At 42.0% G+C, this 16,841-nt stretch overlaps 1 protein-coding gene across 2 annotated transcripts in view; it reads right to left on the bottom strand.

The window, feature by feature from the left end:
* PPP2R2B (protein phosphatase 2 regulatory subunit Bbeta) overlaps positions 1-13,520 on the bottom strand; it is a 455,910-nt gene extending 442,390 nt beyond the window's left edge. The window contains exons 1-2 of one of the 2 annotated variants that reach the window (XM_032850744.1): positions 13,355-13,520; positions 13,173-13,250 (exon numbers count right to left, since the gene is read on the bottom strand). In XM_032850744.1, the coding sequence (XP_032706635.1) occupies positions 13,173-13,222 (50 nt within the window). In that variant the 5' untranslated portion in view covers positions 13,223-13,250; positions 13,355-13,520. The remainder of the gene's footprint in view (positions 1-13,172; positions 13,251-13,354) is intronic. The other variant, XM_032850770.1, reaches the window with a different exon arrangement.
* Between the last annotated feature and the right edge of the window lie 3,321 nt (positions 13,521-16,841).

The raw sequence follows: 16,841 nt of genomic DNA, 5'->3' as shown, positions 1-16,841 counted from the left end.
TGTTTGTACAGACCTGTCAGTGTGGAAACTGCCTGGTAGGTGTGATGGATGGTTTAGAGGAAGAAGCACACACTGAGAAATTACTTGTGCCAGAATTTGGAGAAAGGTTGCCTTACACTGTGATCAGGAGAAGCATTCCTGAAACAATAGTAACGACTCTTTAAAAAACGCCTGATACAATTATGGAAATGCCACGCCTAGTAAAGAGTAACATTTTTTTTTAAAAGACCCCATGTTACCTAAGCTACAGAGTGAGAGGGCACCACCAGTTCTATGAGCTCCCAAATTTAAGGGATCTCAACAATGCCTTGCAAATCGATCTCTGGGCACTAGAACCAACATTTTATAAGTTCCTGGGATGGTTCTGAGCAAATATGTGTGCACCACAGTGAGCCACAGACCATGGGCAGTTTTCTACTCTGAGAAGTAAGGTCTGAAGATTGGAAGCACTAGGTGGGAAGCACTAACCAAGCAATAAAAAAAAAAGTTTGAGTTTAAAGGTGAGGTTGAATTTTCATAGTACCACTCTACAGAAGGTCGTGTTACTGAAGTTCTCCATTGAGGTGAAATGTTCTCGGCTTATGTGGACAGTCAAATGACCAGTCCTCCATTTTACTAGTACTGCTTCAAACATCAGTGTATGCCCATCCTTAAGATCCTCTAGCAGCTTCCCTTTGTCCCCAGAATAAAATTCGATAATTTACCAAGGCTTGCAAGGCCTCACTGGAACCTGCCTCTGCTTCCCTCTATAACCTCACACTTCTCCCAGTCATCCTGGGCTACCTTCTGGTCAGACCAAGATTTCTTGTGCCTCAAGGCCTTTGCACCCACTGTTCCCTGGGTTTATTTTTTAATTTTTTAAATTATGTTATGTTAGTCACCATATCAAACATCATTAGTTTTTGATGTAGTGTTCCATGATTCATTGCTTGTGTATAACACCTGGTGCTCCATGCAATACATGCCCTCCTTAATACCTGTCACCGGGCTCACCCATCCCCTAACCCCCTCCCCTCTAAAACCCTCAGTTTGGTTCCCAGAGTCCATAGTCTCTCATGGTTCATCTCCCCCCTCTGATTCTCTTTCATTTTTCCTTTCCTTCTCCTAATGCCCTCCATGCTATTCCTTATGTTCCACAAATAAGTGAAACCATGTGATAATTGACTTTTTCTGCATAACTTATTTCATTTAGCATAATCCCTTCCAGTTCCATCCATGTTGATGCAAAAGTCGGGTATTCATCATTTCTGAAGGCTGAGTAATATTCCATTGTATATATGGACCACATTTTTTTTATCCATCTGTCTGTTGAAGGGCATCTTGGCTCTTTCCAGGGTTTGGCTATTGTGGACATTGCTGCTATGAACACTGGGGTGCATGTGTCCCTCCTTCCACTACATCTGTATCTTTGAGGTAAATACCCAGTAGTGCAACTGCTGGGTCACAGGGTAGCTCCATTTTAAATTTCCCTGTGTTTAAATGCTATCCCAACAAGTCTTTTGAACCTGGCTTCTATTCATTATTTGGGTCTTAACTCAAATGCTGCCTCTTAGAAGAGCCTCCACAGAACGACTGTTTAGGGGAGCAACCTCACCTCCTCACATGGCCACTATCTTGTTACCCCATTTTATATCCTTTATAACACCTGTCATCATCTGAAATTATCTTATGTCTTTGTCAGTTTGTTTACAGTCTGTCTCACCACTAGAATGTGAACTTCATAACACTGGAGATGTTGGCGATCTTGAGTTCGGCTGTGTTTCCAACACCTGGTGCCCAATACATATTTACTGAATAAATGGTTGAATGAAATCTAATTTTCTTTTTTTTTCTCTAAGATTCATTTACTTATTTATTTATTTTAGAGAGCAGGTGGAGGGGCAGAGAGAGAGGAAGAGAAAGAATCTCAAGTAGACTCTCCTCTGAGCTGGGAGCCTGACACAAGGCTCGATCTCACAATCCTGAGATCATAACCTGAGTCGAAACCAAGAGTCAGATGCTCAACTGACTGAGCAACCCAGGCACCCCTGAAATTCATTTTTCACTTTTCTTACCACTAACCATAGTATTATAAAGGTAGCTATACTCTTCTGGAAAAAAAAAAAAGCACTACATAATAAATTAAAAATAACCATTCTAAAGAAAAAGGCTTGACACTTATTTGAAACCTTGAGCACAAGACCAAGAACCATCTAACAGTGTCCATGTGCTTAATTATTTAGTCTCAGTTTTTAAATTCCATTAACAAATAATGTGGGCACTAAGTAGAATGATGCTGAGCCAGCTTATTAGTAATATAAAAAGAAAACAAAAGGCAAGTCATCTTTTTTTCACACACCCAGGCCCCAGCCTCAAGGCAACCTAGGGAAGGTTGGCATTTGGGTTTGCCTGAACCAGATGTTTTACAAAGAACAAGCCAATGAACCTCCACTCTTTGCCCAGTGATAGCAAGAGAAGTGGTGAGACCACCTCTTGCTTCTTCCATAGAGGCTGCCATGTTGGGACCACCAGGAACTGCACCCCCTTCCCCGATGCACCCAGATTCTACTGTGGTGTCCTCCACTCAGAGATGGCAGTCCTAGACTATGCTCAGATGCAAGCCTGATCTGTGAAGCCACTTAGCTGATCTCGTTCTCTATGGTAGTGTCGGTTTAGAAGGCATGTGACTCCCATTGAGGCCAAGGGGCATCTAGAGAAATTTTCTAAGGACATCTGTGGGGAAAGTCTTTGCTGTTTTGTTTTGTTGAAGCCAAACAACCTTTCATTAGATACTGTCATGTCTGAGTGTGACACCCACAATGACAGCAATTATTTTGGGACAAAGCTGATGTTCCAAGGGCAGCCAGGCAGGAAGATGGCATGAGTGCCCCATGCTGTACTTCAGCCAGGGAACTAATGAGCTTAGGGGGTTCCCTGCCTCAGGTCTTATGTGAAAAATTGGATTACCACCATAACCACTGAACTGGAAGGCTCTTTGCTTTTGACCTTGCCCCCTAACCATTTGATACTGACCTGCTGTTAGAAAGAATGTGGTATAACCAGGGGTTCTGTCCCATTTAGGCAGAAGAGCAGGCCCTTCCAGTGGTCTGGAAGGCCCCTGCTTGCATTCACCTGCCATCCCCTCTGCTACCATCTCTCACAGCTTCCTCCTTTGCTCACTCAACTTCAGCCACTACTAGCCTCATATCTAGTCCTTGAACTTACCAGAGAAGCTCTTGCCTCAGGGCATTTGCATTGGCTGTTACCTCTACCTGAAACTCTCCACCCCAGATATCCAGGACTTGATCTGCCTTTTTCACATCATTGGTCAAATGTTATTTTTTGCACCAAGGCTTGACCTTCCTATTTAAAAGAGAAAACCCACACCCCTCCACCCCTACTGATTTACTTTCCTCTACTGCACTTACATCTGTATATTTTATATTCTACTTATTAATCTATTGTCTATCTCCTCCGCTATTGAATTCCCAGGGCCTCGAATACCTAGGACACAGTAGGCAAATATCTATTCGTGGGTATTTGCGGAAGTAAGGAAGGGAAAATAATTCTTTTACCCTTCTAGGTATCTTGAAATGAATTTTCTGTTGCAGCCAAAATCATCTTGAGTGATGGATTTCCATTGCAGTGCCTTGTAACCAGTGCCCAGCATTTTGAAGACAGTCAACCATGTTTTAATTCAGTCAGTGCTTCTAGAACAGAGTACCCCTCACCCAAAGCCATCAATCCATATTGTGTAGTGGAAGATGAGAAGTAGAAAAATCGCCTGTTTATGATTCAAAAGTTCGCTTTCTGGTCTCCTTGAGACCTTGGGCAATTTAAAATTTATCTCTATCTGCCTTAATCTCCTCATCTCTCTGAGGAATAACCTATCTACTATCTGTAATATCTATACTATCTCTTTTATCTCTGTAATGTGGGATTTTTAAGACCTATTCTAGTTATCTCCCCTGGGGGTTATAAGAAATAAATGACCCATATGTGTTAAAAGCAGGAAAATGCTGTGTATATTTGTACAGTATTGTTTTGAATGAGCTCTTTTATTCTCTGGAAAGCATTCATTATTGTTGTGTTAATAGTAATACTGATTTTTTTCATTTGGTGACATTTATTACTTACCAAAGGCTATATTCATTCAATAAGTATTCACTGAGCCCCTACGCGGTGCCAGGCTACTTTCCCAGGAGCGTTCAAATACCAACTGAGGTCAGACAGGTGTATTACTGGAAAAGTGGTTAAAATTTCAGAGCCTCAATTATCTCCACTGTAAAATGAGGGTAAGTTGCCTGGGCATTGTTGTGACATTGTTGAAATGGGATGATATACTGAAAGTTATTATTATAAAATCTGGCTTAGTGAAGTCTGATTAAATAGAATTATCTTTTTTAATTACTTTACCATGGCCAGGCCTTGTATAGTATTTTCAAAGATCTTATTAACAAAGCCTCTCAACATCATCCCAAGATAGCCCAGAAAAGATGAGTAATTAGTCCAAAGGACTAGATGAGCCCTACCTAAACTATGGTCTGTATGCCTAAAAAAGCCTGACTAGTTCCTATTCCTTCTTTAGGTCTCAGATTGGCTGCCAGCTACACCAGTGAGCTTTCCTTTTCTTTCCTCTAACCCACTGTGGGTTGGGTTGTGTGACCTCACTCTTTTTCTAGCACTTTCTGTACTCACACTGGATTGTCATTGACAATCACTTGTTGAGATCTCTCCAGGAGAGTATAAACTGCTTAAAGTGGGGTGGGAGAGAACAACAGTGTGACAATGTCTTGTTCACTCAGCCCAAGGCCTGACACATAGTAGGTGCTCTATAAATATTTGTTTTTTAAACACATTTCATGTGGTTGGCATTCGGGCATGGGTGAAATGAACAGCCATAAAACCTTTTCGCTTTCTTGGCCTGGAGCGTGTTTAATTACCTAATGCTTACAAAGAGAACAGGATGTTTGACTTTTGTCCTGCGCAGAGTGCCTCCCCTCCCCCTCAGAGCCTTGCAAGCTTCCCGGGAGTCCGCTAGGCAACCCAGACTGCCTTCAGAGTACCACAAGACTGCAGCTCTCTGCACCAAGGTGGCTTCCATCACAGCTGAGAAAAGTGCTTTCCTCTTGTGGTAACTTGTTCATAATCAGACCAGTTTTGCTTCTAGTGGATTGGAGCCCTGCCCAAAATAAAGTTACTTAGGAAATCCCTTTGTGGGCTACAGATGCATAGAGGAGATCCAAGCTTCCTTCTGACACATAGAGGAGGGGTTTTTACTCCCTTCAGTGCCTGGGGCAGAGCTAGGGTATGCAGTAACCTTGTATTTGCTGGCATTCTGGTTTCCTTTAAGAGCACTCCAAACATGCTCCAATGTCTCTCTCTCTCCCTTCTGATATAAGGAAAGAAGGACTAGAATTTCTCAGTGGATCTCTTGGATCAACCCATGTTAGAATTATCAGGGATGCCTGTGAGTTTTTTTACTCCATCCCAGCTGCTGGGAATCAGAATCCCTAGGGGTAGGACCTAGGAATATGCTTTTTAGCACCCTACCAGATTATCTGCATGCACAATGAGGTTTGAAAATCATTCAGTCACCTAAGGTCACTAGCTGGGTAGCTGAACCCAGTTTCAGATTAGTGCCTGATGAATAATCTTATGTTGGTGGCCTGGCCTGGTCGATCCAGAAAACTTCGGTCCAAACCAACAACCCTTCCTCCTGAAACTAGAGTTCTTACCACAGCCTTCACTACACCCTGTCTCCAGGAGCAGGAGAAGCAAGCAAGCAAGGCTCCATTTTCTACCTCTTAGGCTAAGATCTGTGGCATAACATTCTAATCACTCTATGCCTTGTAGGTTGCACAGACAGCTGAGAAAGGTTATTTGTCAGTCACTGACTTCTCTCTATAAAACGAGAAGGTCACAGTCTTTACACTGCTTTGAGACAACCCAATCAGAGTTATTTATTTATTTATTTACAACAGCAAAAAGTCACAATCCCTGAAGGGAAACTGAAAGATTCCCCAGATCCCTGCATTTCTCAGGGCAAAGATCAGATGTTCCCTGCCAACGGGTTAGGTGGAGAACTTCCCTTTGCAAGGAAGCCACCCACCAGCATCAGCTTTTCATTGAGGGTCTATGGCATGTGCCTCATGGGAGCAGCCAGATTGGTATTTTTCTCTCATTAGAAAATGGAATCAATAGAATGCCTCATCCATTCCCCTATGTTAGCCCCATCATTTTGGATGGAGAGGAAGGAGAGAATGTTATGCCTGTGGAGTACATCAGAATGGGTATTATGGTTATCATGGTTATCACCCATCAGTAAGGGGGAATGACCCGTATAGACAGATACTGCAGAACTGCAGGTTGAGGAACAAACAAAATACCCTAGAATCATAGCATCAGGAGGAAGACGGCCACAGAAATCCCATCAGATAATTCTGATCTCTTCCCCACAGAGTCATGCGCCAAATCTGAAGACACCGTCTCAAGTCCAGAGTAAGCAGTTTCCACCCCGGAAAGTGCCCCTGTGACGAAACCATGGAGAATGCCTCATGATGAAATCGGACGTGTAATGTACATGCTGCACAAATCAGATACAAGAGCGACACATGCTGAACCCCTCAATGTGTAAGTGTCTTACAAGGACTCCACTAAGTGAACAGGCTTAGAAGTCACCCTAACCCTAGCAAAACGGGAAGCTTTAGACCACTGACGATTGTGGGTTGCATGATGTATGTGAGGCCATCCAGGACAGTGGGTCCAAAGACCACAGATGTGCTTATGCCTCCCTCATTTCAGTATTGCCTCCAACTCCCATTCTCTCTCTGAAGAGCCACACTCATGGATACAACTTTCTTCTTGGCATCTACCCCTGAGTGTCTTACAAACATTTCATGCTGAATATGTGCAAAATGAAGCTCATAATTTTTCTCCCTCGGGGAGGTCAGGACATGTTGGTCCAAAATATGCTGCTTTGGTATATTGACTATTTTGAACTAAAGATGTTTAAAAAATAGTATATGTAGGGAGAGCTTTCACAGAATTCCCCTTATCTGTCTACAGACAGAGTCTCCAAAAGGAACTCAGCTGTCACAAATCCTCTCTCTGGAAGTTTCATCAACCAGGGAAGATGAACTCTTATTCTGGGAAAGACTAGAGCAGACACCACCCCTGGACAAACTAGGCCACAAGCTATCACACCTGCCATCTATTGTTTAAAAGGCCCACTCCTATTTCCTAAAAGTCATTTTCTTTCCTCTAAGAGGAGTACCTCTCTCCTTCCTTCCGCTGTTCAGTTGATGTATGAAAGCTCATAGCTCAGTGTCTTTCTGCATATTCATGTTTTTCCTGTGATGTCTCCATAACATTAACAATAATTTTGTGTACGCTTTCTCCTACTAATCTGCCTATTGCCAGTCTCACAGACTGATCTATTGAACCTCAGAGTCGGGGAGAGAATGTCTTTTTTTCTCCACACCCCAAACATGTTTTCTTTCCAGGTTTCCCAGGCTCTGCAACGGGTGCCCAGACACCACCCAGTCACTCAAGGCCAAAACCTGGGAGTCATCTTAATTTGTTATGATATCCCTCCCCAAAAATCCATTCCATGATCTCCAAAATATGTCTGGAATCTCTTCTCTTCTTATTGTCTGTACCTTCTCTTCTCTAATAAAGCCATGCTGTCTCTCAATGGAATTCTAAGAATTTATTAAAATGGTATCAATTTAGTCCTTAAACTCCTTCAAGGACAAGGAATCCCATTATTCTCAAAATAAAATCCAGACTCTGTGAGGTGACCTAAAAGGTCCTGTGATCTAGCTCTGTCCTACCTCTTTGGTAGGTTGCCCACGACCATAGCTTTCTCCCACCCAGCTCCTGTCATATTGAGTGTGCACTCCTTTGTGTTTCGAAAACATCGTCTTCTCAATGGTGCTGGGCCTACATGAGTACTTGTTTTATTAATTCCTACAGTGACCAAGGCATGCTTCTTTGAACACTGGCCCATTCCATTCCCTCAGACCTCGGCTCAGGTGCCACCTCCTCAAAGAGACTTTTCCCGGAGCCCTGTACTGAAGTGATTTCCTCCACAACTCTCTCAAGCAACCTGTTTACATCTTTCCTAGTGTTCATCAAAACCTCAGGTGATCTTTTGGTTTTATACATTTTTTACTGGCTAAGTCTTTCATTATAAAGTATTTTTCTTCTTACCTGTACATCATATAAATAATTAGATATTTTAAACAACACGGCACATAGAAAATGGAGGTATATCCCAATGATATAATCACAGTAACTAATCATAATTACTGAACATTTTCTATATGCTGAGTTGTTTAAAATATCTAATTATATTCTAATAACTATTCCTCAGCTAGATGTTTTTATCTCAATTTTCTATATTAGGAATGGAATAATGAAAAATCGGAGATAACTTGGTCTTTGACAAGAAGAAGCAAGGCCAAAATTTAACCAGGTATTTTATTGTAAAACATAGGCTCTTCATCAGGCTACAACGTAAGTTTTCCTGCACAAATGCAGGGTAGCTATTAAGCATGTTCATAGCAGTGTTATTATAAACACTGAATGACAATTGAGGAAAATAAATTAGGGCATATCTACTGTTCATAATATGAAATATGGTCATTATATATCGTTAAGTTAAAATATCTATTAGTAATAATATAATAAAATATCTATTAATAAAATAGTATTTCCATTATGACCTTTTTGGTTATATATATGTATGTATGTATGTGGGTGTATATATACATATTTTGTTCATTATAAATTAAATTAACCATTCCCCTTTGCAGATTCTGGCACATGGCACTTGTTTGTTGACTGAATTAATTGACAAATGTACATAGCCCAGAGACTAGAAAAAATATGCCACAAACTTTAGCAGTATTGATCTGTGGATTGTGAGAATATGAATGAAATTTCATTTTTTTTTAGTTTTATTTCAAATTCTCTAGACTGAGAACATACATTCTAGTAATATAAAAGGGAAAGAATCAATGTTGTATTTTAAAAAATTGTTTAGGTTCTATCTTGAATGACTTCTTCCCATTAAGTTTATCTTTGTATCCCAAAAATACGAGATTTCTACTTCTTTTGTACTCAAAGCACTTTAGTTTTGAGTCAAAGCACTTCTTTAGCTCACTTTGCCTTGTATTATTTTTACTGATATGATGCCTAATTCTTAGGTACCAATTCCTCTCCCCCCATAAATGGTGCATTCCTTGAGAATTTGAATATTTTATTTATCTTTATTACCCTTTTATTTACTAGGGCAGTGCTATGGATATAATAAAAACTCATTCAATGTTTAGTGTTGGGCTCATAGTATTATTTATCCACTATCCTACTGAATAATTTGGAATATGAAAAATATTAGTCTATTAACAGTTACCTAAGATACACATTTAATTAAATTAGCAATAACATGCTGAGCCATATTAGAACCTGAAGTAAAGGAAAAATAAATCAGTAATGCTATTCCTGTCTTTATGTAATATTTTGATACTTTATTTATCATGAATTTTTTGTATTAGTTCAGTTTTCAAAAATATTGCATTAAAGTATTTATCTTTATTTCTATCACTTCACCTAGCCTCTGCCCTACTTTTATAATACAGTATTAGCAGGTTATGCAATCTGAGCATCTTATAGCAATCTAGACACTGTATGTATTATATGTATATTTATACTATATACATATAGAATTATATATAAAAATACACATGACAGGTATATATGTGTTGTGTGTGTCTGTGTGTGTGTATATATATCTACCTATATGATATATCCACACATAACTTTATTCAGCTAGCACTCACTGCCATTCTAATGGATGTCTGTATTAACTCCATTTTGCATACAAAGAGACTTAAGCACAGAGACATTAAGTGACTTTGCCAAGGTACCAGCTAGAATTTATCAAACACAGCACCGAAAGAACAAATAATCCAATCAAGAAATGGGCAGAAAACATGAACAGACATTTTTCCAAAGAAGACAAATAAATGGCCAACATATGAAAAAATACTCAATGTCACTCGGCATCAGGAAAATACAAATCAAAACCACAATGAGATATCTCTTCACACCAGTCAGAATGGCTTAAATTAGCAAGTCAAGAAATGACAAGGCGCCTGGATGGCCCAGTCAGTTAAGTGTCTTGCCTTCAGCTCAGGTCACAATCCCAGGTTCTAGGATCGAGTCCCACATCTGGGTCCCTGCTCCACAGGGAGCCTGCTTCTCCCTCTCCCCCTGCCCCTCCCCCTGCTCATACTCTCTCTCTCTTCCTGCCAAATAAGTAAATAAAAACTAAAGAAGAAGGAGGAGGAGGAGGAGGGGAATGGGGAGGGAGAGGAGCGGGAGGAGGAAAGCAGGGGAGGAAGAGGAGGAGAAACGACAGATTCTGGCAAGGATGCAGAGAAAGGGAAATCCTCTTATGCTGTTGGTGGGAATGCAAGCTGGTGCAGCCACTCTGGAGAACAGTATGGAGGTTCCTCATAAAATTGAAAATAGAGCTACGCTATGACCCACAATTGCCCTACTGGGTATTTACCCCAAAGATACAAATGTAGTGACCTGAAGGGGCACCTGCACCCCAGTGTTTATAGCAGCAATGCCCACAATAGCCAGACTATGGAAAGAGCCCAGATGTCCATCAACAGCTGAATGGATAAAGAAGACATGGTGTATATATAATATATATATCATATATGTGTGTTAGTATCCAATCTGATTCTCCTCTTAAAAAATATTTATCGCTTTCTTCACCATTTGAAGTGGTTTTTCCTGACAAAAGGTGGCAGTGAGTATCATTCTGACTCAATGAACAGTTAGTTTAAGTATGCTACTTACTCATTATGGACAACCATGGCAACCATGTGAGCCCATCCTCGGCTCACCTACATCCAGGATGATCATCTAAGAGCTTGCATGGAAAATGCAGATTCCTGGGCCTTCCTCCAAACTACTAAGTAAGAACCAGTCTTCAGAACAATGTTTAAAGAGCTGAAGTTTTCCCATCCCACAGACTGGGTTGAAACCTAACTCAGCCGTTTATTAGCTCTAGAGCCTTTGGCAAAGAACTTGGTCTTGTGTGTGTTTCTGTAGTTTCAGTATCCTCATAGGTAAAGTGGGAATAAAAATACCTACCTCTCATAAGATTTCCATGAGGATTGGATTAGAATGAAGGTCTAATTATTATGATACTTATCACAGTTTACAAATACAGAGTACTTTCAAACTGTCAGGCACTGTGTAAATGCTGTACCTACATCACCTTATTAACTTCTCCCAAGCACTTAGCAGGGTCCTCACCACACAGCAAGTACTCAAGAGCTAGAGCCTGAGTAGCCACACAGATCATCATAATTGGTGGGGAGCCAGTCACAAACACAAGATTTAGGTCCAGAGGCTGAGAGATGGATAACCCAGAACAGGTCAGCCAGGCTGGTGGTCCCCAAAGCCAGCCTACTGCATCAGAATCATCTGGGCGAGCTCATTAAAACACATGGTCCTTGAACTTCTAACTCAGTAGCTCTTGGGGGACCTGGAAGTCTCTATTGTTTAAAAAAGCAGAAAAGATGGGGTGCCTGGGTGGTTCAGTGGGTTAAAGCCTCTGCCTTTGGCTTGGGTCATGATCCGGGGGTCCTGGGATCGAGCCCCACATCAGGCTCTCTGCTCAGCGGAGAGCCTGCTTCCTCCTCTGTCTCTGCCTGCCCCTCTGCCTACTTGTGATCTCTCTCTCTCTGTCAAATAAATAAATAAATAAATAAATAAATAAATAAATAAATCTTTAAAAAGATAAAAATAAAAAACAGAAAAGATTTTGAATTGTGGTCAAAATTTAAAGCGATTGGTTAACTTGAGCTGCCGATTTCTTGAAATTCCTGAAGTGAGGGCATAAGTCATTTTTTTTCTCCTTGCCTTTTTCATCTACAAGACCTAGGACAAGGCTGCCACATAGAAGTGCTCAGAAATATTTTGGATCTGATGAGCATAAAATGGGCCTAACAAAGCCTGTTTTATCTGCTTCCCAGGGGCTTTATGAGAAGTGTTTGTAAAGCTCCAGTTTATAGTGCACCTAAGAAATAGAAGATGTCATAGAGTAGTGTAACTTTATAGATTTAGTTATTAACTTCTTTTACTATGCCTTCTCTCACCCTTTTAACAGAAATCATTTGGTTTGGCGGTATCCCCCATTACAGTGGGTTTCTAAAAATAAAGTATAGCAAAATTACAGATAAAACACCTCCTCCAAATTACTCAAAATAATTTTTACTCAGAATTAAACTGCTACCGAAGGAGCCAAAATTCCACATGCCTATAGGCATGTTAGTTTCCATATTGAAGTTCAACCCTGTCAACTCTTCACTGCCTCATTCACTTCTCTTAGCTTTAGACCCATCTTACAGTACATCGGTTAACTGTACCTACAGTCCGTTTCAGGCACCCCCATTGCGTTCCACTAGCACAGCGAGCCTTCCAAGGACACCCAGTGGGGCCATTCTAGCTCCTTCCAGTTGCCTATTATTCAGCTATTTTCAAATGCAGACATCCTTTGGGAGAGTTCTGGAAGTCTCCAAGCTCGGGCTTATGAGGGAAGAGAGTGAAGAGGTGGAGAAACAAGTTCTTCAGGACAAGGGAAATGGATGCATTATCCCAAGTAAAGAGCCTACAATAGGAAAATCTCCTGAGAGCCAGGAAGGCAGTCATATGCTGATCCCGGGACTCAGTGTAGACACAGCTCTTAAGACTAGACTTGAATTCTTCACTCTCCCTGTGGGCTTCCTCTACCGAGAAGCAAGTGATCTTCAACAGAGAATGGAAGGAAGAGATTAACCTCTGACCATGCGGCCATGCTTGACCTCACAGTCCTCCAGAGCTGACAGACAGTCCTGAAACATGACTTGCCTGAATATAGCCTTTCTCCCTGTCCAAACCTATCTCGCTGAAAGTTCACTTCAGTGCTGCATCATTGGTGGGAACAAAATAAGCTTTAAAAGAAAAAAAGGGTAGAAAGAAATCATTAAATCTATTTCTAGCCCAGAAGGCTATTCCGGGATGTGTGGGACCTTACATTCATGGACACACAGATGAATGTTTTCAAATCTGAAACCAGCACAAACCCCCAAGGAGGCAAGAAAAGGAGGGGAGGAAACTTCTCCTACCTTCTGTGGCTCCAATCTCGATGGTGCCTTTCACTTGGCTGAAGCACCATAGTGTGTCCTGGGTGAGCGTCCCAATTCCTGAAAGCAACACAAGGAGACACTTCAGCTTAGGTTAGAGTTCCCTGTTGTCCGTAACAGGCCAACAGGGAGGGAGACACATTTCTGAAAGGAGGTTTGCCCACCAGGTATCATCCTGTTGGAGAGGAGACCCTAACGAGCGCTGGGAGGAGGGCCCGACTGCGAGCAACACGTCCTGCTGTGAATCACGGCTCTGTCCCCTCCATCTGACCACGCCACCACCGGGACTATGGAGCAATCGGGAGTTGGTCCCTTCTGCCCCTGGCAGCGTCCTAGCGCAGGCCTGCAGTCACACCCTGTGTGACTGCCCCTTTTCATGGGAATACTAATGCTTTCGATTGTTTTCCTTCTGTGGTGGTGGGGAGGAGAAAGAGGCAGTTCTTAGAGGAGAGAGGAAAAGAAAGACAACTTTTTTTTTTTTAACTGGTTTCCCAGCTCGCCCAGCTGAATGGCCAGTAAGGGGTCAGACACTCAGAACTTGCATCTCTCTTGTTCACTTCTTGACTGCTTGCCAAAGTCCGAGCTGACTGCAGAGGAGAGGAAAGCAAAAACAGGTTAGGGACGGGGGCGGGGGGCTGACAGCACTGTGGAGTCAGTGCTGACAAATGTGACCTACTTTGTTGCATGGGGATTTCTGTCTCAAATGTGAACAGAACCTTTGGTGGGGGAGGGGTTAAATTCTCCGGCTTTTCTGGGTTCCGGTTTCTACAAATGTATGTATCCAATTTGAATGCATATGCTAATATATCTACAAATATATTTGTTAATGTATGTATTCAAGTCAGAGCAGTCTTTTTCAGAGGACTTCTCAATTGCCATGGTGCCAATTCGCCTTCTCGACAGCCTGGCTGATCCCGTCAGTTCAACTAGGTTTTAAAGTTAAGAGGAATATTTCAACATCAAATTGGGGGAAAGGCTATCAATTTAAGAATGACTATATGAATAGGGAAAAAAAAAGTATCAAAGCCAAACTGACCTTTTCAAAATACACAAAGAACTAGAACTCAGTAGCCATCCCCAGTGTCAGCGGCAGAATTTCCCTGAACTGAAACCTTCACGTGAAAGGGGGGATGGGCCCCACGTGCTTTTCTCACTGGGGGTGACCTCACATTTGAAGGAGGCTGCATAGGGTCACTATTAAGAGCACACATGTGGGGCACTTGGGTGGCTACATTGGTTAAGTGTCTCCCTTCAGCTCAGGTCATGTTCTCAGGGTCCTGGGATTGAGCCCCTCGACAGGCTCCCTGCTCAGTGGGGACTCTGCTTCTCCTCTGCCCTCCCCATTCATTCTCTCTCTCTCAAATAAATAAAATGTTTGAGACTCTCCCTCTCTCTGTCAAATAAATGCATCTTTTTAAAAAAGTGCTTAGCCCAATCTAGCAACTTAATAAATGATATTATTATTGACAAAGATCCTAAACTGTTCAATAGTAAAAAAGAAGAATATTTGCTCAGCAATTTTCAGTTAGTTATTACAAGTCAAGTACAGTGCTAAGCACTTTGCATAGATGATCCCCTTCTTACCCATTTTACAGGTGAAGAAACAGAGACCCAGGAAGTGTTGGTAACTCATCGAAGGTCATACCTAGGACACAGCAGAGCTGGGATTTCCACCCAGGCTGTCTGAAGCCCAGTTTCCCCGTGTGCTGAGCTCAGCCTGCCTATTTAACAGTTAGGGCTCTGAGACCCAGAGAGCCTGCGCAACTTAAAATGTAGTCACAATTGGAGGGCTGAGTTGGAATCCAGTATCCCATGTCAGTTATCAAAATCCCTATGTCTCCTTGAAGGCTACACAGGACTAAAATGTCCCAATAAAATTAGCAGCTAGGAGAGAGAAAGGTAGGAATTTGGCAACATTTGTTAGAGACTACTGCTGATCACTTCTTGCATGTCTACCACTGGGCTTGGATTTCAGCATCAGGCATGCTCTGGTTAAGTTCTTACTCTTCCTGTGAGCTCTCACTGGCCCTCTCTCAACTGCCAGTCCTGCAGGTGAAGCTGTGATGGCCTCAGTTCTAAGGGTCTTCCTGATGTTTGTCCTGGCACAGTTCCTGTATCACTAGTTATAACTCTGGGTGCAGGCACTATACTCATCACAAAGCCTGCAAAGTAAGCAGACACCCCCCCCCACCTTAAGCAGATGGAGATGAGCCTCTGTGTAGGGATTCTCATTGCTTCAGGGAATTTTAGCTCTAGAAGGAAACTTGCCTATGTGTGGAACCAACTTATTTCACATTTGAAAAATTAAGTTATAGAAAATTACCAACTTGCTATGAGTCACAGAGGAATTATGTGACCAATTTGCTGCCCGTGACAGCTCTGACCATCGCCCTGAGATAGGCTGCCTGGGCCAGTGAGTTCCGTTGATTAGAGCTCAACTGATTAGTTTGAGAAATCAAGGCAGCCAAAGCTTTTGTCAGATTTCTTGTCCAGGCCAGTATTTGATTGGACCCAGTTTCTGTCTCCCACCAAGATCATGGCCAAATGATGCCATCAATGATCTCAAGAGAGTTTGGGCTGTGCCATCTCTGTCCTAAAAGTGCTAAAGAGCAGGTGGAAACTCAAATGTCAAATGGGTTAGGATGTACATGTGAAAAGCTGGCCAAGAGTAGGGTACTCAGAGGAGCGGACATGAACGGGTGATCAGCTCTGGAAGGGTGGAATGGTGGACATGGAGGACCCAAGCCTTGTCTAAAAGGAGCAGCAGCTACTCAGATCCAGCTGAAAACTGCCATGGAGGATTCCAGCCTAGTTTTATCTAGTTGGCTTTTTCCAAGAGAAGCCATAAATCAAGATTATTATGTGAAAACTCCTAATTTTTAAATGGTGTCAATCAATTAAAATTAGAACATTATGTGGCTCATACAACTCAGGGCAAACATGTCACATCTGCAGGCTGAAAATGGTCTTTGTGCCACCAATTTGCAAACCTCTGGCTAGAATATGTGAGCCGAAAGACACCTTAGAGAATACATTGCCCATCTTTACCATTTGGCAGATCAGGAAGCAAAGCCCCCAAATGAGAAAGAACTCCCAACATGGTAGAGTTATTTTATCTGCAGACTTAGGACTCAAAGGTGACAATTCTAATTCTTATACCAGATTTCCTTTTACCTCCAAACTACCACCCATGGTGATGGTTTGGTGAGATTTCTGTCTAGATTTAATGAATGCTCTTCAGGGAAGTGTATTTGATTGCTAAAGTGGATGACCGAGAGAATTAAGCTGACATAGTGAGGAAGGAAAATTTGTTTCTCTTAAATTACGGACCGTGACAGCTTCCCTAAATGCCAGTGCCAAATGACACTCCAGTTGCTATGGTAACGGTGTCAATAAGCAACATTCTCTATGAGGAAGCTGATGCAAATACAGTAACTAAACATCTTGGAAGATGCTCATTTCTCTGTCCCCACAGCTATGGCTCAGGAAGGTCCTGAGTCTCATCTACTGAAAGGCCAGTAGGTCGACCCACTGAAGGCATACACCTGCCTTCTTCCTAGGATTGTGTAATAGCTGATTTCTGAATCTGCTCAGACCTTGGAGATCATTTGGTCCAATTGCCTCATTTGAAAGCAGAGGACACAGAGACAC

The sequence above is a fragment of the Lontra canadensis genome, unplaced genomic scaffold, assembly GCF_010015895.1.
Source record: "Lontra canadensis isolate GAN:19392208 unplaced genomic scaffold, GSC_riverotter_1.0 scaffold4, whole genome shotgun sequence".
Classification (NCBI taxonomy): domain Eukaryota; kingdom Metazoa; phylum Chordata; class Mammalia; order Carnivora; family Mustelidae; genus Lontra; species Lontra canadensis.
Note: the sequence above shows the minus strand (reverse complement) of the source record. Positions and strands in the feature narration are given on the sequence as shown.